General features: G+C 49.4%; 2 protein-coding genes across 5 annotated transcripts in view; one reads left to right on the forward strand and one right to left on the reverse strand.

The window, feature by feature from the left end:
• Nucleotides 1-210: 210 nt before the first annotated feature.
• Nucleotides 211-671, reverse strand: LOC123801889 (ubiquitin-conjugating enzyme E2 L3-like). Its single transcript, XM_045812194.2, has 2 exons — nucleotides 645-671; nucleotides 211-549 (listed from the first exon to the last, which is right to left on the reverse strand). The coding sequence occupies exons 1-2, from the start codon at nucleotides 669-671 to the stop codon at nucleotides 211-213; spliced, it is 366 nt and encodes a 121-aa protein (XP_045668150.2).
• Nucleotides 672-10,145: 9,474 nt separating this feature from the next.
• ASAP1 (ArfGAP with SH3 domain, ankyrin repeat and PH domain 1) overlaps nucleotides 10,146-21,777 on the forward strand; it is a 341,646-nt gene continuing 330,014 nt past the window's right edge. For 2 of the 4 annotated variants that reach the window (XM_045812249.2, XM_087864619.1), the window contains exon 1: nucleotides 10,146-10,297. The gene's annotated coding sequence lies outside the window, so the exon portion shown is untranslated. Of the gene's footprint in view, nucleotides 10,298-15,801; nucleotides 16,081-21,777 lie in introns of those variants that run through there. The other 2 variants (XM_087864618.1, XM_087864616.1) reach the window with 2 other exon arrangements.

Below are 21,777 nucleotides of genomic sequence, written 5' to 3' on the forward strand. Positions count from 1 at the left end.
ACACATTTTAGAACATCTTAAATTTTTAATCCTTTCTTTACGGGTTGCCTAGACCACTTTTGGTTAAGAAAACTGTAGAAAGTTAGTAATGGCCACAAGCAGACACCAGGCCGGGGCACATGTCAATTTTCCACAAGTCCTGCTTTGCGGGGTGTCTGAATGTACTGCTCGGGGTCTCCGCTCACACTCGCTGGAATCAGTCGGCAGAGTTTAGTCCACAGGTCGTTTCTCCCCATATTTCTTTGTAAACTCTTCAACGTTCTCACACAACTTTTTATGGTCCTTAGAGTATTCTTCAGCGAGGTCAGCCCGAAGTGGGTGCTTGGGCTGAGGACCGCTGGCCAGTGCTGTGAGGGACCGGATTACTTGGTTGGTTTGGGTTGCTGGCTTCCAGGATTCAGCACTAACTACTGGCAGACAGACCTGCCCCTTCTTATCCATGTTCGGGTGACAGATCTCTGTTTTAAACGTGATCTTCGGTGGTTTGAATGGGTACTCTGCTGGAAAGTTGATTTTGATTCTGAAGACCCCCTTATATGGAGGGTTGTCAGGAACAGTAAGCCCTTGCCAAGCCAATAAATTAGCTTCATCAACATGGATGTTATGGAAGTTTTTCATTCTACATTTGCGATTGCTTCAAGCTCCTTCATCAGCCTCCTGCTGGCCACCATCTTGGACCTGGTGCTGCTGCTTTCCCAGCTGATTATATATATATTTATTTTATTTAATTAATGTATTTATTTGAGAGAGAGAGTGTGAGCATGATGGGGGGGAGGGGCAGAGGGCGAGGGAGAAGCAGAGTCCCCACTGAGCAGGGAGCCTGCTGTGGGGCTGATTCCCAGGACCCTGAGATCATGACCTGAGCGGAAAGCACATGCTTAACCGACTGAGCCACCCAGGCGCCTCCCTATTGATTATACTTAAAGATGCTTTGATCAGTAGAACGTGGCAGAAATGAGGTTTTGTGAGTTCTGAGCCTTGGTTGTAAAAGGCCTTACACGCTTCCTCTCTTGCTCATCCCAAAACCCTGCTGTTATGTCAACAAACCTAACCTAACCTGCCAGACAAGGTACAACTACACAAAATAGAGATAAGCTATTTTGGCTGACCTGGGAGATGACCCCAAGTACATGAGTGAACCCAGCCAAGATCAGAGGGAAACTGCCTGGCTGATTTTAGCCAAATTGCCAATCTACAGAATTAAGGGCCAATTGGTCTGGTCAGTGTTTAAGCCACTAAGCTTTGGGGTGCTCTGCTATGCAGCAAAAGCTAACTAATAGACTCCCTTTGGCCCTACGGCCTTTATGTATGCTGTCCTCTTTGCTTGAAACACATCCCTCTTTCTTTGCGTAGTTACCTCTTATTCATCACTGCTCGGAAGAGTTTGCCCTGACCTGGATTAGCTTAAATCCGTCCATTTTAGGGTCGCATTGCATTTTATACCTCTCTAATAGCACTGAAGTATTTATAATCTTACATTTCTCTGTGCGTATTATTGAATTATGTCTTTCTTTCTCCAAGGCTAGACTATAAGCTTCATGAGTCCAGGAACAGCATCTGCTTTGCTCACCAGTACATTCTAGCACCTAGCACAGTTCCCAGTCCATAGTAGGTGCTCACTGAACATTGAACGAAAGATTGTTATAACCCTGGAGGAAACAAGCCTTTGGGGGTTCTTCTTTAAAATAACCCTCGCACCCGTCCTTTCCTCCCACTCTCAGGGGAATTAACTCTATAAGAATGTGCTTTGTAATTTTTAAAGGACTGTACAATTGTTAGTTCTTAATTGTTAGTGTTATTATTCTTGGGTGGCAAGAGCTGGCTTTGGGGGAATCCTCTTTCTTTCTCATTCCCCTCAAATGGCCCCAGGCAGTTTCCTAGCAGCTATGATTGCGGCTGGATAAGCAATTTACAGGCTGAAAATCTTGCCTAGAGTTAAAAGTTGGATGTGTAAATATCTCTGTTGCTGTGACCTAGCAAATAAGCTTCAGGCTGGTTAATTGCAGAACTTGGTGGTAATGATACCAATGCTGAGTTCAATTAAGGACTATTTACAAAACCACTGGGGGAGGATTTTCCACTTTTTCTGAAACAGGAGGCATGGACTAAAGGGACCTGCTATTTTACAGTATAAATCTATGGCTCGGATAGACCATAAACTCCTTAGATACAGAGTCTGCAAACTCCGTGACCTATTTGGATCCCTGGAGCTCAGTTTGCAACAAGAGAGCATAAAGTTCACAGTTGAATTGCTCAAAGACAGATTCTCTGTGTGCAACTTTTCTGAGCCTCAGTTTCTTCATCTGTAAAATGTACGGTATTAACAGTCTGACCTCATAAGTTTTTGAGATTACATGAGATGACCATCGGAAAGTGCCATTAGAATCATTAGAATGCTCTGCCAGTGCCAGGCATAGAGAAGACACTCGACACATTTTAGCCACTGGTTATTATCATTGATACTGTTCCTAATACACATAATTGCTTCCACTCTGCACAGTCTCCCAGTTTGAGAAGCCTGCCCTGAAATCCTCCTTGTCCAATTTTGCTTACTCAGGAAGTGAGCGGGTTTTCTCACACAGAGAAAGAGGGGTGCTGTTTCATAAAGTGTTCAAGCATTCATTCTCGAGATGTGGGTTGAGCACACACTGTATGCTCGCACTCTGATAGGTGCTGGTTGTATAGACGCAAACAAGAGAGTCCCTGCCCTCCGGTCTGCAGGAGAGAGACGATGTGCACGGCAGTAAAGGCTCTACCAGCACTGATCCCTGGATGTTAGGGGAACATAGATGAGAGGCCTACCCACCCCAAATGGTCAGGGCAGACTTGCTCTGGGCCACGTGGGGTTCCCAAGAGGAGTAGAGGGTGAAGACTTCATAAATTTCACACAAAACAGAAAAGAACCTTACTTCCTTAAGAGATTGTTGCAATGACCCATTTGTCTGATCTTTTTATCACGAAGCTCCATTATAGCTGAAAATTATAGCTTTTAAAATTAATAACCTAACAATGGAAAGCATTTTCCCTGGTGCTTAGCATCTTTGGAGGAAATGATATTGGATGTTCCTCTTACAGGACCCTTTCAAGTTTAGCTTTTGCAAAGAGGGTGGTGTTTTGGGTTTTTTTAACAGTGTGATAAGAAAGACCCCATCGCCTCTCACATTCTTGTGACCTGGGCTCAAGCAGTGGCTCGGGGATTGACAATGACTAGATATAGTACAGTGACCAGGTTTTCAGGGAGAAATACCTCCGTGGGCATTAGGAAATCTGGATTCTGTCCCTGACCATGCTGTCCGGGCATGTGCGGCCCTGCGCCCTTACGACTTCTCTGTGAATTGGTGAGTGTAACTTGGAAAGGTAGAACGGGTATTCCCAACCAGGGCTGCAATCGCTGCTCACCACATCCTTCTACCTGCCCTTCTCCTCTGGCTCCTTCGCTCATTCTTCCAACTGGAAAAACAAACAACCCCCCCCAGACTCCCCCTAAGCTTCAGGTTACTATTCCGTCACTCTTTTCTTCATGACTCAGTAGCTTGAAAAATAAAATTTTAAAATGTCAATACCACACTATAGAAATAAAACCCTGAAAATTTATTATGTTCAAGCACTTTCATGTGGCTTCATTCATTTCATCCTAACACTTCATGATACGTGTACTTCCAGTATCCCCATTTTGTAGGACGCTGAGGCTTAACAATTTAACTTGCCAGGCAAAATCACAGGGCTGGTTGGTGAGCGAGAATTGAAATCCAGGCTACGGGGGCATAGTCCTCATAGCTGACTGGGTGGCTCAGTCAGTTAAGCGTCTGACTCTTGGTTTTGGCTCAGGTCATGATCTCAGGTTCCTAGGATCGAGCCCCGTGTCGGGCTCCATGTTCAGTGTGGAGTCTGCTTGAGAGTCTCTCTCCTTCTCCCAGCCCCTCCCGCTTGTACTCTCTCTCTAACAAATAAGTAAATCTTAAAAAAAAAAAAAAGAAAGAAAGAAAGAAAGAAAAGAAAAGAAAAAGAAAAAGAAACCCAGGCAACAGACTGCAATGCAGGGTCTTAAGCACCTGGCTTTGGGTGCTTATGTGTGCCGAACCCACCTTCCATTCTTTCCTTCCCTGCTCTCCCCACTCCCGAATGTTTTCTTCTTTGTGCCAAGGATATCCAGGTGGCCCAAATGTAATGGACAGTTGTTAGGTTTTGGTGTCCAGTATCCATTTCCTTTTCCTAAAAGCAAGTGGTTTCATGTAGAGTTCTCTCTTCCCCACTGGCTCTTGTCATATGGGGCAGAAATCAGGAGTCTTGCCTTCCCCTGGCTAAGGGACGGGAGAGTGAGGCAGGCTGGAATCCTAATCACAAGCAGCAAGGTCAAGGAGGCTGGACGAGTTTGGAATTCCGTTCAGTCCAGCTGAGTGTTTGCCAAGAAATTCGATAATCAAGATAAAAAAATTTGTTAATGCAATATCTTGTAAAAGGAAAATTAATGCAAACATTCCAGGATGAATAAAATATCAGTTCTGAAGACAGGGTCAGTATGACTGTATTTTCCTTTTGCCTTGGGATTTGGTATGGCCTGACACAGCACGGCTGGACATTACCCCTTCATGGGGCCCTTCCAGCCTTGCCCCCAGCCCTTCACCCCTGCCTCACAGTCTCTGTTCCGCTAACACCAATGTATGACCACCACAGGTATTGGGGTGCTACATCTGCTCCTTGGTTCTCTGCGTGAAAGCCCTTTCTCCTTCTACCCTCCTTGCTGACAAACTCACCCTCCTTCACCTCCTCTGAATGTCAGTTTCTTCATCCATAAAATGGGGATAATAAGTAGTTCCTAAGCCATCACCTTGTTGTGGGCATTCAATGAGCGTTAATATCTACACGGCACCTGACTCCAGGTGAGCACTCAAAGTCCACACCAACATCAGCATCATTCCACAAGACGCCATTCTGCTGACATGCCTCCCACCACCCAACAGTCAGGATTGCTGCTAGATGAAAAATTCACACCTAGGTCCCCATCTGCGTTTCTGACCACCCAAATCTCAGTTATAGACTCCTCCTCTTCAGTAAATTTTGGCGTCCTATGGGGTTCTTGCTCAAACCTCTCTTCTTTCTATCTACACCCTCCCCAGGCCACATCAGAGAGGCCCCCAGCTTCAAGTGTTGCCTCTTGCCTGTGATACATCTGTGACATCCAGATCTTGAGGCCCAAATTTCCAGAGGCTTAGTGGATGTCTCCCTGTTCTACATACCTCTACGCCTATTACCAGTACCAGCAACAACAGAAGGAAGGCTAACTAATGCTCCACACGGAGCCAAGCTCTTTGCATGGATTACTTGATGTCATCCTCTCAAAAACTCCATGCTACAGAGGAAAAGCAAAACAAGAAAAAAACTCAAAACAACACAACAAAATAGAAGCCGAGAGAAGGGAAGAAAGTTGCCCAAGGTCACGGACCAGGGGAATGGCGGAACCTGGATCTGAACCCTGTCCATGTGACTCCACCAGTGGGAGTGGGGGCTTCTGCTGAAGAAGACCGTCCAAAGCTGCACCTTGTAAGTGACATCCTCACATGAGGGAAAGATGATAGAGCTGTTGTTCTCAACTAGAGAACGTTCTGCGATGTCTGGTGACATTCCTGTTGTCACAACTGGGATGTTGCTATTGGCATCCAGTGGGGAGAGCCCAGGGATGCTGCTGGTCGTCCAGCAAAGCTCAAAAAGCCCCCGCAACAGAGAATTACCCGGCCCAGTATGCTCACACCAAGGATGAGAAATCCTGCATTAGAGAAGTCGGTATAAAGCAAGGCTGGGAGAAGCTCGTCAAGGGTGTTAGCTGTTCAGTTGTTTAGGTCCCTCTGCCTCCCCTCTTCCCACCACCCTCAAGCCCACCGCCTCCCCCCACCGCAAGCAAAGCCGCAAGCTCTTACCCACCACCCACACTGCCTTCCCAGCACAAAGCACAAACAGGAACTCATTATCTCCCACCTCAATCTTCTGTCCAATGCTTTTTATCATGGTTAAAAGTACCACCTCCTCCTCCTCCTCCTGACAGGTGAGTGCAGTTGTCCCCCTCCCTGTGGTGCTCACCCCCACCCCCCCAACCATCAGTCATCAAGCTATGTCTGTTCCGGCTCCCAAACTCCAACCTGCTCACCCTCTCCTTGCCACACGACTAACCTACTTTGGGCCAAAATAGCGTCTCAGGCCATTTCTTTCCCAGTTATGAGGCTGAAGTCACTTTGTATTCATCCACATTGGAATGAATCATTTTCACCCTGAGTACGAATGCCATGAGGAATTAAACTAGGGGGCCTTAAGAGCCCACCTAACTCCTAGTCGAGGAATCCAGGATCAGCTCACCATGGAACTTGACTCTGTCCTTGCCCGCTGGCCCTCTGCTCCGGTGGACAAGGTGCCTCCCCTCTGGTCCAGGCCTTGTTGCGTCCCCCCCTTCCCTCCTCATCCTCGGCACCTGTTCCGTCAGTGCGCCCGCCCTCCCTCTCCGCCCTCTCCCACTCTCCTGAGACCTTCCCATCAACCACAGATGCTCACTCGCCCACCCGTCTTTACAGAATCCTCCCCTCACCTCCCACTAGCTAGACAGCCTTGTTTCTGAAAAGAGTTGTCTACTCTTGCTATCTCCCACTCACTCCTCAACCCACTGCAATCTGGCCTCCAATCCCTCCACTCCATTGAAACAGCCCTGGCAAAAGTTATCAGTCGTCTAATTGTCAAATAAAATGCATATCTTCTTTCCCATCGTTATCTGACTGAACTCTCTGGGGGCATGTGAGTGTTGGCCATTCCTTATTTTTAGAAGAAATTTCTTCCCTTACCCTTGGTTTTCCATCCACTTCCCTTCTAGGCTCCTCCCTCTCAGTCTTCTTTGTGAGCCCCTCTTCCTCTGCCTACAGTGTCCTTCTGAGATCAATCCCGATCCCAGGATCTTCTCAGTTCACACATTCCGCTTGAGTGAATTCACCCACAGCTTGCACCCACAGCTTTAATCACCAGGAGAGTGGTATAGGGTGGTGGTTAGGAGTCTGAACCCCAAAGCTCCTCTGGGCACTGTTTGGCCTTGGGCCAATTACAGAACACTCCTGTGCCTCAGTTTCCTCAAATGTAAAATGGTGCAAAGCTTTTCAGTCTCATTGCTTTCCATGTCTGAACATGCGACGTTTCCTCAGACCATGCTGAACCTTGTCGCGTTATATTACGTGCCCATACCCATGTTCTGTTTTTGCTCAGGCACATAGGGGGTGCCTGGTGAATAAATCTGTGAACAAATGAATGAATGCTGTCCTGCATTGGGTTTCCCCAGAAATAAACCTTAAGATAAGGAATTGGGGGCAGCTAGTTTATTTGGGAGGTGATTAATCCCAGGGGGAATGAATGAGTGAGAAAGAGAGAGAGGAAAGAGACAAACAACATAAAGAGTGAATTAACAGGAGGATTGCTACTGGGGGCAAGTGGACCCAATTCCACTGCAGAACCCCTGAGGAACTGTGCTGAAAGCACTTTAGTACTGTCTATGAACCAGGAAGTGGTCTCTCACCAGACACTGAATCTGTTCGGACCTATCTCAGACTTCCCAGCTTCCAAAACTGTGAGAAATGACTCTGTGTTGTTTATAAGTCATCTTGTCTATGGTATTCTGTTATAGCAGTGCAAACGGACTAAGACACACCCCCCCCCCCATGTTCATTTAGGAACCTTCCCCATGCTCTCTACAGCCCCAGGACACCTTGGGCATACCTCTGTAAGAGTCATCCTCTCCCTGCCTTCTAAATAGAACTTTCTGGTCTTTCTTGGAGAGCAAGAATAATTCATCTCTGCAGATATAGCACCCAAGATGATTTCTGAGCACATTACGGGCACTTACTGAACGCCTTTTAATGAATTCAAGTTCACCTTGCTCAGGGCCCCACTCAGAGTAAGTGGTCAATAAAGGCAGTCTCCTCTCCTTTCCCTCCAAGTCAAAGAGTTTGCCATCTGACTTAGGAAAGCACTCACCGAGCAAGCATATGATGTGATAAATACGTTCCTGAAATGAACAGAAGTGCTGGGGGAGCACAAAGGAGGGAGCAATTAACTGGGACTGTCCCAATGAGACTGCAGTTACATCATCTGGCAGTCTTAATTACTTACAGCTTTAACTTTCTAGCACCATTAATACAGCCGTCTGGTGCTTCTTCCATTACACTGGGCTTTCTCATTTGAGCGCCTCTCCACCAAAGCGGAAGATACAGGGAGCTAAGGGACAGAGTGATCCGGTCACTCTAGTCTTGTTTGTCCCTTTCATTCATCTGGCATGTCTTTGTTGAGGGTCTCCTATGGGCCAGCACTCTTCTTGGCACGGGCATACAGGAGTGAGGGAGACAAGCAGCAGCCAGCTCTGATGCAGCTTACCCATGCAGGGGGAGACATGGTAAATAAGCAGCCAAACAGGATAAATTAAGCAGCGTAGGAGCTCAGAAGTAGTGAAGCAGGGCATGTCATGGGGAGAGAGGTAGGGGTGGAAGTAGGTGCCAAAGACAAGTAGATCAAATGGCCGGGGAAAGCCCCCTTTGAGGAGCTGACTTCTGAGCTGTGAGCCGAGTGCCAAGAACAGCCAAGTGGGGGCTCTTCCAGGCAGAGGGAACAGCAGCTGCAAAGGGCCTGGGGCAGGCCCCCGGACTCCTGGTGCCAAGCCCAGAGTTTGTCTCACTGCTTCTGAGCACCAAAAAAGAGCTGCAGAACAGAGACAAAGTTGGGTCCAAAACTGATGTCTGGTCCTGATATAGAGTAGAGGGGCTGATACCCAATTTTCCATCCCCAGAAGGTTCATTTCAAGCTTCCATTTTCACTCATTGAGCATGTTGTTTCCTCTTCAAAGTCTGACTGGGTTTCAAAGGAATTTGAAAGCCTTACAGCAAAGCCACCAAGCTGCATCCTCCAGGTAGAAACCCCTAAATGTGGCATGTTTGTGGGAAACCACAGTGAATCATCCCCACTGGCTGCCCAGTCCTGGCCTGACTGGACAGAGATTTACTTTGCTTTTCTCAAACGTTGTGAAGCCTCTCCAGACTTTTAAAGAAACCCCCACAATCTCCTGACTCTTGGGTTAAGAGCAAAATCCCAAGTTCGGTGAGGTTTTTGAGTTTCAGATTTCACCAGAAGGGGGTCTGCCATAGCCACTAACCTTTTCGTCTGCAGAGAGCAGTTTCTGAAATGCTGCAAAGAAAAATAATCACTTGGTGATTAGGAAGAAAATGAATTCTAAAGCTTTTTAAGCAGGCACCGATATTATGCTCAGCACACACCCGGGGAGTTAAAACCTTCCTTTCTCAGAGGTCTCTCACGGTACTAAGAACAATCATGGCTATCATTTATTTGAGTATTTACAATGTGTCAGTCCCTGTCTAAACATCTGGTTTCCAAATCAAACCTATAAGGGTAGTATTAGCACCTCATGTCACATTTGAGGAAATCGAGGCTCAGAGAAGTTATGTGACATACCCAAGGTAACACAGCAAGGGAAAAAAAGAGGCGAAGTCAGGATTCTAACCGGCATCAGAATCTGAAATCCAGATTATTACTGTCCCTACTCTCCTGACAGAGAAAATTCCTGCCCCCTGTCACTGGACAAAAATGAGGAAATTAGCAAAGGAGAAGCAGTGAAAGGGGCAGCCAGGTAAAGTCATTTCTCTTATTGAAAACAGGGGAACCGGCCGGGAGATGGTAAGTTCGTGCTCCGCAGAACGGGAGAGGACAAGGCCCTCTCCTGGTGTCTCCAAAGGCCCCTGCCAAGGCCAGGGTTTTATCCGGGCACATCCCGGCCTTTCCACCTCTGGGCCCGGAGCAGGCGGGGGCCGGCGGGGCTCGGGGCGTGCGGCCGAGAGGGAGGACTCCGAGCCCGGCCCGGAGCGCCGCGCCCCCCCTCGCCCGGTGCCGGCGGGCCAAGGGTTAAGCGAGGCGGGAGCCCCCGGCGCGGAGCGGCCGCCGGGCCGGGAATGCTTAGTCAGGATTCCGATTTCCTGTCGAAGTGTTGGGATTTCCTGCAGCCCGCGCCCGCCGCCGCCGAGCGGGAGCGTCCGAGCCGCCCGCGCCGCCGCGGCCTCCTCCCCTCGGCACATGGTCGCCCGCCCCTTCCTGCGCCGCGCTCGGCTCCCGCGCCTCGCCGCCGCCGCCGCCGCCGCGCCCGTGCCGCCCGCCCTGCCGGCCTCTCCCGGCCGCCGCCCGCCCTCCGTCCCCAGGGCCGCCCGCGCCCGGCTGAGGGCTGCGGCGCGCGCGAGCCATGGAATAATGCCCAGCCGCCCGCCCGGTCCCGGTGAGTTGCGGGGCGCCCTGCGTCGTCCGCGCCCCCCTGCCCGGCCCCTAAGCCGAGAGAGGCGCCCGCGCGGGGCGGGCTGCGGGCTGCGTCCCCCGGCGGGACGCCCCGGGCGCGGGGAGGGCGCCGGCTCCGGGGGGCCGCTCTGGGGGGCGCCGACTCGGTGCGGGGAGGGGGGGGCGGCCAGTGGCTCCGCGCGCCTTCCCCGGGAGGCTCCGGGGCCCGCCGGTGGGGCGCCCTCCCGGCATTGTCTCTCTGGGCGGCGGAGGAAAGTTCCCCGCCGTTTCTGGAAGGGCGGCCGGGCCCCCGGCCCCCGGCCCCCGGCCCCGGCTTGGACGAGGCGCTGCCAGGCAGGCCCTAGGCCACTTGCTTTTAAAGCGAGTGAGGCGAAACGAAAGGGCGGCGGGGGGGTGGGGGAAAGATTCCCAGTCGGGGCTTGGGGTTTGCTCCCGGGAAGACTGGGAAGTGGCTCGTGTTTTTCCCGCTTGTACCATCTTGGGACCTGCTGCATTTTCTGAGAGCGACGTGAAGTTTAAAAGAAAAAAGAAACTCGCTGGCGTCTGGTATCCTGCGGTTTTCATACATCCCGAGAGTTTTTCTCGGGCATTCCTAGAGCGGTTGCCTTTAATAATTGATTCTTCCACTAGCGCAGGGGGATGGCTAGCCGACTCCAGACCATCCCATCGTCAACGTGAGCTCAGCTTTACCTGCGCTGATCGGAAAGAACGAGAACTTTCTTCCACTTTTCCCGTAGACTCTATCAGGTTGTCTTGGCAAGATACTTGATTCTGGGATGACAGCGGGGCCAGGGTTGCTGAGTACTTTTGGGATCCTAAAACACCATTGAATATTGAGGCCACTTCTATCTGTATTGAACCCTTCACCCCAAGGCCTTTCTGTTTTGCAATTGGAGGTCCACTGTTCAGCAAAAAGATGCGGGTCTTTTGGAAAACAGCAAATCTCAACAGTTTAGAAAGAAAAAGGATCTTCCATGTTTCAGCCCCGTGTTGTTAGGCGTATGAGGCTGAGAGCTAGGTTACCCAAGTGGCATGGCCAGTCTTTTCAGACTCCCATTCCAGTGCTCCTTTCACTATGGCAGTTTCTGGTTTGGCAGCCATGAGACATTTGGGAATAGGTCTTATTTGCATTATAACCTTTGTTGTTCTTGTGCCTTCCCTTGTTCTGTCTTATCTATTACTACTGCTATTTTTGAGATACGTGGTTATCTCAAACTCGGTATTTTGAGAGAGTTAAAAAAAATTCCCTAACCCCTGCTGTTCAGCCACCAAACGGATTGGAAACCTAAAATGGATGGCTTATTACATAGGGAATTACTTTTCTCTATCCCATTCTTTTGTGAAAAATAGAAACCCCGAAGTCCAAAAAAAGGACGGCATCTTAGCACAAAATGTACCCTATGATATGTTCTCTGGACTTGATTTTCAACCCTCCTGTATCCTATGAGCTAAGCAGCCCGTTTATTTTTCTCCTGATGAGAGCTCCGAATGGCTGGGTTTTCATTTTTAGTATGTGATAATGTCGGAGAGAAAGGACTTGTTCGCAGGCTTGCCATTTGGTGAAGGAAATTGAAATTCTCTCCACCTCTCACCAGCCACAGGGAGCCAGATTTTTGAGATCAGTCAGAGACTTGCAGGCCCAAAAATGAATGTGTGCATTCAAATGGGGCCCTCCCTCGCCCCTCGTGAGGACCCATCTCCCAGCTGGCATCTCTGCACGGCACCCACGGGGCTGACGTCTAAAGGAAAAAGGGAACCCGTGTTACCTGGAACAGTGTGGTTCCTGCATTTTCCCTGTAGGTTCTCAGCTGTGTTTGACTGAGTCCTGCCACCCCATCCTCATTTCCCCCTCTCTCGTTTCCTCACACGTCTCTCCCAGTTGCTGTATCTGGCAGGGGCTCGAAAAGAAGTCTTTCCTGTAGGATGCACAGATGATCCCCACATAAGCAGTAGTGACAGGGACAGCTAACATTTATTGAGCACTTGCTGTATGCCCTAGGCATGTCACCTGCTAAGAAGTCCCAAGGAGAAGAGAGAATTCTTTTGGGAGCCTTGCCCAGAAAGGCTTTTCAGATTCATCTAGAATTGACTCATTCTTTCATTCATCCAGTACACGTTTGCTAAGTGGCTCCCCCGTGGGAGGTGCCAGTCCTGCAAAGATGAATGGGACCCTGTGTTCAAAGCCTTCTGTTTCCAGCCTCATCCTTCACACTTGCTCTTTTGGTTGGTCCGTTCAGCAAGCCCATTGTGAGCGCCTGCTCCGAGCTAGCAGGGGGTACAGTCCTGAAACTACAGTGCTGAGTGAGACAGGCCCAGCCCTGCCCTCAGGGAGCTTGCATTCCAGTGGAGGGGTTAGGCCTAGCAGAGAAGTACCAATGAAAGATTGTGATTCTTGTTATCGAAATCATGACCTATGCGAAGTGGTGTGGGGTGGAAATGGGGGTGGCCCTAGTTTTGCTAGGGAAAGGCCTCCCTGAGCCTGAGACTTGAGAAGAAACTGGCTGGGCAGAGAGGTTGCAGGGCAGGGCATTCCAGGCAGAGGGATCAGAATGTGCAGCCTCCTGTGTGTGGAAGGGCTGGATGTGTTCCTGGGAGTGAGGAAGTTGGGGGGGGGGCGGTAAGGAAATGGGCAGAGTGTAAGGGAGAGATGGGGAGCATGGCAGAAGGTGAGGTTTCAGAAGGGGACAGGTTCTAAGCCATGCTAGAGAGGGGCCCCCATCCCCTCCCCCAAGTACAGAGGGAAGTAAGGAGTTTGGGCTCCGGAGTGGGATCTGATTGACATTTTTAAGAGGTTACTTTTGCTGCTTTATGAAGAGTTGATCACAAGATGGTAGAGTGGAAGTAGGGAGACCAGTTAGGGGGCCACTGTATGAATCCAGAAAAGTTGGTGGCAGCTTAGACCGGTGGAGGTGGAGGGAAGTGGGTGTGACCTGGTTAGAACCCGGAGATAGAACTGATGAGTTTTGGTGATGGATGAAATGGGGGTGAGGGCGGGGAGGGACTCAAGGATGACCCCTCGGTTCTGGCATGAACCGTTGGCTGTCGTTTAGAAGACAAGGAAGAATAAAGGTGAAACGCATTCTGGAGAGAATCAGGTTCCATACTGGCCGTGCTAAGCTGGAGATGTCTAGGAGGCATCCAGGTGGAGACCTCCGGCAGACAGGAGGGCATGTGACTTCGGACCTCAGAGGGTGCCTCTGGACTAGAGACGCTGATGTGGAGGTGATCACGCTGTGGCTGAGCCACCGAAGTGCTGGCCAGCATGCGCCCTACTGTTTTGTTTCTCCGAGGGTCTCCGCACGGTCTTCCTCCTGCCTGGAATGCCCTTCCTCTCTCTCATGCTAACTCCTACTCGTCTTTGAAAACGTACCCATGTCTTTATCTCCTTGAGGATGCCTCCAATTCCCCCTGACCCCCAGATGCCCTGTGTTTACTTTCATGATAGTATTCAACTGAAGTTACCTTTTTATAGTTTCTTATGTTTATGAAAAACCTGATGCGTGCTCTGTCACGTAGTAAGTGCTCAAAAAACGCTAGCTGCTATTATTATTATTGATGGGAGTGATGGACAGGCATATAAACAAAAATTACGCTGAATAAGCATAATGATAAATGGTGTTATTGGTCTCCTCTTCCTGCTGTAATGACCACAAACTTAGTGGATTAAACAACACAAATTTATTCTCTTACAGTGTTGAAGGTCAGAAGTCTGAAATGAGTCTCTTTGGGCCAAATCATGGTGTTGGCAGGGCTCTGTTCTTTCTGGAACCTCTAGGGAACCTTCCCTCCAGAAGGAACAGGGAAGAATCAGAATAGAAGGCCCTAGGGAAGAATCTGTTTCCTTGCCTTTTCCAGCTTCTAGAGGCTTCCTACATATGTTGGCCCATGGTCTCTTTCCTCCATCTTCAAAGCCAGCAATGTGGGTCTGAGTCCTTCTCATGCTGCCATCTCTCAGGTTCTCCCTTCTGGCTCCCTGTTGCACTTTTAAGGATGCTTTTGAGTATATCAGGCCACCTGTATAATCTAGAATGCTCTCCCTATTTTAAGGTCCAGTGATTAGCAACTTTAATCCCATCTTCCCCCTTAATTCCTATTGCCATATACCCCATGTAAGCTAACATATTCGCAGGTCCTGGGGATTAGGATGTGGACATCTTTGGGGGCTGGTAAGGGAAGGTATTATGGGAGTCCTGGGGTCAGGCTCTGCTTGTGTCTTCACTGTCCTCTCGAATATTCATTCCTTCCTGGGAGCTTTCCTCCTTGCCTACCTTTACAGGAGAATGCAGGGTTGAGGATTCATGTTACTGTGCTTTCTTTGGGCTGCAGGCCAAACCGTTTGCTTTCAATGCACTATTTTTTCTCTCCCTACCTCAAGGATAATTTAAATCCAACCCCTAGGGGGTGCCTGGGTGGCTCAGTTGGTTAAGCATCTGACTCTTGATTTCGGCTCAGGTCATGATCTCCAGGCTGTGAGATGGAGCCCCATGTTGGGTTCCGTGCTGGGCGTGGAGCCTGTTTAAGAGTCTCTCTCTCTCCCTCTCTCTCCCTCTCCCCCCCGCTCCCCGTTCATGTTCTCAATCTCTCTTCCTTTCTCTAAAAAAAAAAAAAAACCCAACACCCAAAAGCCCTCTCCTCACCCACCTACCCTGTATTAACTCCCAGAAAGTGCTGAGGGAGGGGCTCCTGGGTGGCTCAGTTGGTGAAGCGTTTGCCTTCGGCTCAGATCATGATCCCAGGGTCCTGGGATCGAGCCCCACGTCGGGCTCCCTGCTCAGTGGGGAGTCTGCTTCTCCCTCTCTCTCAGCTCATGCTCTCTGTCACTATCTCTCCCTCTCAAATAAATAAATGCAATCTTTAAAAAAAAAAAAGCAAAAGGAAAGAAAGAAAGGGCTGAGGAACGTGAAGGGCTGGTACTGTCTTTGAGTCTGCTGTGGCTGATTGCCCAGCACAGCGTGAATCCCAGCACTGTGTGTGCCCTTTATGCAGCTGAAACCTCCGTTCCAGGGCCACAGCTAGTGTCCCCAGTCTCAGCCAGCCCTGTTCCCAGAGCAGGCCACAAGCGGACTCAGGAGAGAGCATGTGGTTTCATCAGGACAAATCCATCTGCACCACTAGGGGAAAGCAACTAGAGGGCCTGGCCTGGCCATGTGCAGCAGGTGGCCCCATCTCCTGAGAGTCAGGGAAACACACCGTGATGTGTTGTGAAGCCACATCGCAGTGAGGGGGTAATTAAGGCCAGATTTCTAACATCCTCTAGGTTATCTGGAGAAAATGGGCTCCTATCCCGGATCCTCCCCAGAAAGAGCTGGCTTCCCCGAGACCATCAGCGTTTTGGAGAGCCGCATGGACTCCGTTGGCCACTGGCGTGCTGGGTTGCACCGGGGCACAGGTCTCTTCCTGCCTGAGCTCCCCCTGCTAGCTCTGTCCATCCCCATCCGTGGAAATGCCACAAGCTAACTCATCTTGTAATATTTTTGGCATTTCCTCTTCCTTTACGGCTTCAAGTCAGGAAATGCGAAAGGCACAGAGTTAGAAAAACAGAAGAGAGAGCGAGCTGTGTCTTGGGATCCCTCCTCTGGAGTCTGGTTACACTTGGGACAAAGAAGAGTGCGTGCCGTCCACACTTCCCCCAGATGTGGCGGGGGCTCCGGAGGACCACGCCGGCTGCAGAGCCTCCTCTGTGGGCACAGCAGGAAGGAGGGAGTCAAGACAACGCCTGCTGTGGCTTCTGGGGAATGGCTTGCATTTCCCGCATCAAGGCTAATTGTGAGTTTCCCAGCACGCCTTCTGGCTTTGTGGGACTCTGCCTGTGTGTAACACTACTATGTGTGCATTTGGTTGTAGTTTTGTACCGAAATAATTATCATTGCAAGTAGAAACGGAGACAGAGGGCTCAAGTAAACATCCATGCTGTACGCAACTTGCCCTCAAACGGCTCAGGAAGAAAAAAATGACGGATATTGTAAAAAATTAGTACGAGTGAGGGGAAAGAGAAGGAAAAAGCACATGGAATGAAATGTGAACTCTAGATAAGCTCATGCAGAGGGCTTATGGGGGCTCCTGGCTGTATTTCTCATTCTTGAAACAATTTCCAAGCAAAAAGGTTTTTGCAGATGGGAGGGGAAAAAAGAGTACTCAGCCATGCCTTTGTAATTGTGACCTTGACAGATACAGGGTGGTTCCCAAGCAGGGTCAGTGGACAGGAAACCAGAAGATTCTGAGGCCTGCTACTGACCGTGCCTTTCCTTCTGCTCTTGGACATTCTGTACCCTACTAAGAGAATGTCAGAAAAGCATCCCTTGCAAGGATTCCCTGAACAGGAGCATTAGGGCAGCCATCTTGTGTGGAAGCGGGTTTGTTCCCGTGGTGTCCTCTCCCTCAGACTGAGCCCCGGCCCAAGCACATGGCCGACATGGACCAGAGAGTCCGAGTCAAGTGCCTTGGCTTTAGCTGTTCAGTAGTCATTGCCATGTTTGTTGAATTTTCTCATCCTTGAGCTTTTATTTTTAATGACTCTACACTGTACTTCTAGAAATTCTCATTGGTTGGTTGGTTCTCTTTCAGATCATCCCGGCCTTTTGTCTTGTTCTTTCATGAGGGTTTCTCCTCCTTACTTCATACCTTTGTTTTAAATGGACTGACATTCTCTGTCGAGTTGCCCCACTATGTTCATTCTCAAGGAGCCAGTTTGCATTTCCTGCATCTTCTGGTTTGGGGCCCAAGTTGGTTCCTCACCTCTCCTGGGTGTGAGACGGGGCGTGAGCAGAAGTGTCTCTGCGGAGGGCTGTTATGCTTCAGTAGAGGCTCCAGGGGTTTCCTGGATCCCGGACAAGTGGTAGCTTTAGGGGTTGAGGTGTTTCACACCAGACTGGAGGTGTAGTTTTGGGCTCTACGTCCATAACTGGGGCTTTAACGTTTGCACGGGAGCCGTCTCCCCCACCCAGACCCAGAGGCAGACACAACCATTCTTGCCATGTCTCTGCACTGAAGGGAGGAACGGTTCAGGCCCTCTTTCAGAGGAAGCTGGGGTCCCTGTGGGGTCCTAGCTTTGTAGAGGGGGTCTCTTGTCATTCTGTAGATGCCAAGCAGAGACCAGCCAGCTCAACATTTTCAATCTTTTTCAGACTAGGAAGAGGAAGAACATTTACAAGAAGGTAAAAGTTGTCATTTTGAGAAAAGAAAACCAGAATCCCCATATCAGAATGGTAGCAACAAAAAGATTTCATTCCGATCAGCAAGCAGTTACTGAGCACCTTCGGTGTGTTTGCCCTGCAGAATGGGGTGGGGGCAAGTTGGGGCTGGTCTTCACATGCTTGTCCATTGTTGTAACCCCCAGCGCAGAGCAGACTGCAAATGTTTGGGGAAAAAAGAAGCAAGGAGAAAAGGAAATTAATGTGGTTGAAGAAGACAGATACTAATGCAGGAGACAGAATAAGATCATGAAAAGTAGCACAGAACGGTGACTCAGAGTTCCAAGTTCTAGTCCAGGAACTGATACTGACTAGTTATGGTTCCTTGATGAGCCGTCACTCCCCTCTTGGAATCACACTCTCCCATCTGCATAACGGTGATAGCTCCTGGCCCAGTTACAGTGAGAGCAAGAGTGGGAGGTGGGAGCTTCAGAGGGTGAAGCGTTTTTCTTGTCTTGAAGGCCCAGGGGGCAGTGTGTCCTCCAAGGGCACCTTGCTTTCCATGCTCCCTCTGCCTCGCCTCATGACCACTAGGGGCACTGGGTTTTCCCGGGAAGGGCAGCAAACACTTCAAGTCCTCAAAGCTTGTGCAAACTAAGGGGTCTTTGGTGTACGTTTGGTCAGTAGTTGGGCATTTGGGTGCTGAGCTGTCATGCATCTCGTGTGATGTTCTTTACCTTAGAAGCTCCCCCTGAGACCCTACGAATGAGGGCCAAGGTGCCCTTGAGAGACAAGAGGAATTTCTGCATTGCATTGCCTTTATAACCTTTGACCCCCTGTTCTAGGCTGCTCCTCTGGGTGGTGGAACTCATGATCTCTCCAGGGTCTGTCCTTTGGCCAGGTCCCTCTTTCGTTCCTGAGGTGATTTGGTGGGTGAAGGATAGGGGCATTTGTCATGATGCAATGTGGAAACCACGGGGCTTAGAATCAATAAGGATAGCTAATATTTATTGTACATTAACACATGTCAAGTACTAGTCTAAGCCGTTTAACTATATAAGCTCATTTAATCCTCATAATAACCCAATAAAACAGGCACTGTTTTTTTTGTTGGGGGGGGCACTGTTTTTAATCCCCATTTTATACACGAGGAAACAGATACACAGACACTAAATTCTCCAAGGTCCTATAGTTCATGGGTGACAGGATTTTAAGCAAAGGGATCTGTGTTCAGTGCCAGCACTCTTGACCATGATGCAATATTGCCCCTGAAGACTTGAATTTGAATTTCACGCCCCAATTCCTCACGTGGCCTTGGGAGAGTCTGCCCTTAGCCTTTCAGAGCTTTTAGGTTCCTCTTCTGTACATTTTGAAAAGTTTGAGGGTTTTAAAAAAAAATGGTGTTAAATAAAACAATATGCATAGAATGTGGCTTCATGCTTGGCACGTCATGGATACTAAATAAAAGTGAGTGAGTTCTAAATGGGATAAGAACTCTCATTTACATGATCAAGAGAGGGAGGACACATGAACAAACTAATTCCATTTAAAGAGTCTTGTCTTCAGTGCACAACTTTCCCTGCATATCCTGCCCTGTGCTGGCGGATGTAGGACACAAAGATGAAAAATCCAAGTTCACATGCTAGAATTTCTCCTAGTTGATTAGGAGAGAAAGATAAGTGTTTATCATTTTGGACCACGTCTGCCCACACTGTAGGAAAGTTACAGAGGAATAGCCCCGAGTGTGCAGAGAGGGAAAAGAGTCATCCCAGTGGGGGTAGTCAGATAAAGCTCTAGGGGAAGACGTGCCACCTGAGCTCACTCTTCCAGGGTGGGCAGGACTTCAGTTAGTGGAGAGAGTCGGGAAGGGTATTCAAGGCTGAAACTAGCCGGACTGAAGTCTTTGTGGTAGGAATGTGCTGGTTATTTTTTTGAAGGGCTAAGGAAAACGTTTGTTCAAGGAGAAAGGTAAAATTCAGTTAAAGTAAAGCAGCTTTTGGGGTTTCTCTCTGGAATGGAATCAGCCCTGATATTCTCTGTCCCCCCTGCTGTCCCCGAACTCCTGATCTAGAAAAGCCAACTTCAGTGTTGTTTATAGACCTTCCCTTAATAGCCTCTTGCAAGTTTCCTCTCCCTAGGACAGTTACTTCCTCGGGCCTAAAATAGAATCGTGGAAGGGTGGAGATGTGGGGTATTTGCAGATTACACTCTGTTTTAACGGTGCACTTGGAGGTGAGGGGGTGAGAAGGTGTAGCAGATGCTTGGCTGGTTATCAAACACCCTTTCCCCTTCCTTGCTCGCATAACATTAATCTTCAGAAGTTTACCTTCTTGGGGCTTTAGGGAGGTCAGTCCCAGCCCCAGGGATGAATCACTATGGTCCTGCCCCCCTTGGCAGTGATTTGCTTAGGCATGGGCATGTAACACAGCTCTGGCTATGAAATAAGAGAAATTTCTGGGGTTAGGGGGATGGAGAAGGATTTTTCTCTGTCTTGAAAGGAGACATTTAGGAAGACAGCCTCTCCTGCTATGGGACATAGTGGGGTTGGCATGTGATACCTGGAACAGTGGCAGCCATCTTGGGACCATGAGGGGCCATGAGGGGACTTGCTTAGGGAGACCATATTGAGAGTGTTCGGAACAGAAGGATGGAAGGAACAAGAAACTGAAAACCCTAACTTTAGACTATTTTTGAGTTTTCTGTTACTTGTAGCCCCAAAATTATTTGTATCAATATACAATGGGTGGCCACCTTACATGAAATCCAGATGATTTTTGGTCCATTATACCCCCCCAACACACACACACACACACACACACACACACACACACACTCACCTTATGATTTAGCCCACCCTGTTTGAAATACACCACCAAATCATATACTTTTATACCTTTATACTCTTGCTGTGTTTCTCCACCTGAACTGCCCCTTCCTTAACTTCTCCACCTACTCAAACTCCAGCTTTTTTTTTTTTTTTTTAAGATTTTATTCGTTTATTTGACAGAGAGAGAGACAGCCAGTGAGAGAGGGAACACAAGCAGGGGAGTGGGAGAGGAAAAAGCAGGCTCCCAGTGGAGCAGGGAGCCTGATGCAGGGCTTGATCCCAGGAGCCTGGGATCACGCCCTGAGCTGAAGGCAGACACTTAACAACTGAGCCACCCAGGTGCCCCTCAAAATCCAGCTTTTTAAAAAGTATGGTTCAAATGCACCTTCCCTGAGAAGCCTTTCCCAGTCCTTCCTGTTGTAATTAGCTCTCTTATTCTGTGAGTACCTATAACATTTGCAGCCCCTCCCTCTCTCCCTGCCCTTCCCCCATTCTTTATTAAGTGCCTGCTGAGTAGCCAGCTGTAGTGTTGCACACTAACATCATTCTTCATGAATGGGGACAGGCATGCACAGGAACCTGTGAGCCAGCGTGTTTTGTGTGGTCCTGCGGGAACACGAGGTATCCCCAGGTGCTTCTGAAAAGGTGCCTGACCTTATCTTTCAGGGAGGGTCAGAGAGGCCTTGCTACAGGGTGTGATCCTTGAGTTGAATATTAAATAATGCATGATTAGCTAGGAAAGAGCGAAAAGAAAGGAAGGAAATTCTAGGTGTAGGGAACCACGGAAGCAAGCACGTGGATGGTAGAGATAGCCCAGTTTGTGCTGGGAGCAAAGTAACCCCGTATGGCTGGACCTAACATTTGAGATGGGATGCTTTGGGGCTGGAGGAGAAGGCAGGAGGAGCCACATCCAGAAGCTTTGACTTTATCCTGAGACCACGGAGAAGACTTGGATGGTTTGAGGCAGGGGAGTCTTGTGGCGCCATCCTTTAGAAAAAGGATTCTGGCTGTGTTGCATCAAGCGGACGAGGTGTGTAGGGCAAGGACTGGAAGCAGGGAGACCATTTTGGATGCTGCTGTAGGAGTCTGGGAGCGAGCCCAGGAGTTGGAGGGGAGGGTGCATAGGCAATCGGATGGGCTGGCCTGGGGACTGATGGATGAGGGGCCCGGGGAGGAGGGGTTGCTGTTGGCGACACAGCTTTCTGGCTTGTTTGTGAGGCTGAGTCACATCTGTGTCGCAAGACTGCACCCTCCTCCAGCTCCTGGTCCTACCAGTCCGTGCCTCCCCTGGCGTGCTCGGTTTAGGCTGCAGTGGGAGACGGAGGAGGAAGAAGTGAGGCTGCCCCCTCTTCCTTATCTTCTCCTCCCACAACTTCAGCTCTTCGGTTCCTGTTTAAGGGGATCAGGAAGTGGAGCTGTGACGTGGTTTTCCTGGTGTCCCTGCTTCCGAGGTCTGAGCCTTGAGAAGAGGACAGACTTTCTTAGGGCCTGTGGCTCATCACCTTT

Source organism: Ursus americanus, chromosome 9 (assembly GCF_024610735.1).
Source record: "Ursus americanus isolate L20-20 chromosome 9, mUrsAme1.1.p, whole genome shotgun sequence".
Classification (NCBI taxonomy): Eukaryota; Metazoa; Chordata; class Mammalia; order Carnivora; family Ursidae; genus Ursus; species Ursus americanus.

Excerpts from the sequence above, each read along its gene's own strand:
- LOC123801889 (XM_045812194.2), bottom strand. The coding sequence starts at position 671 with ATGGTGGCCAGCAGGAGGCTGATGAAG. Across the intron at positions 550-644 it reads CCAGCAGGAGGCTGATGAAG|GACAACCCTCCATATAAGGG; the intron begins GAGCTTGAAGCA and ends CTTACTGTTCCT.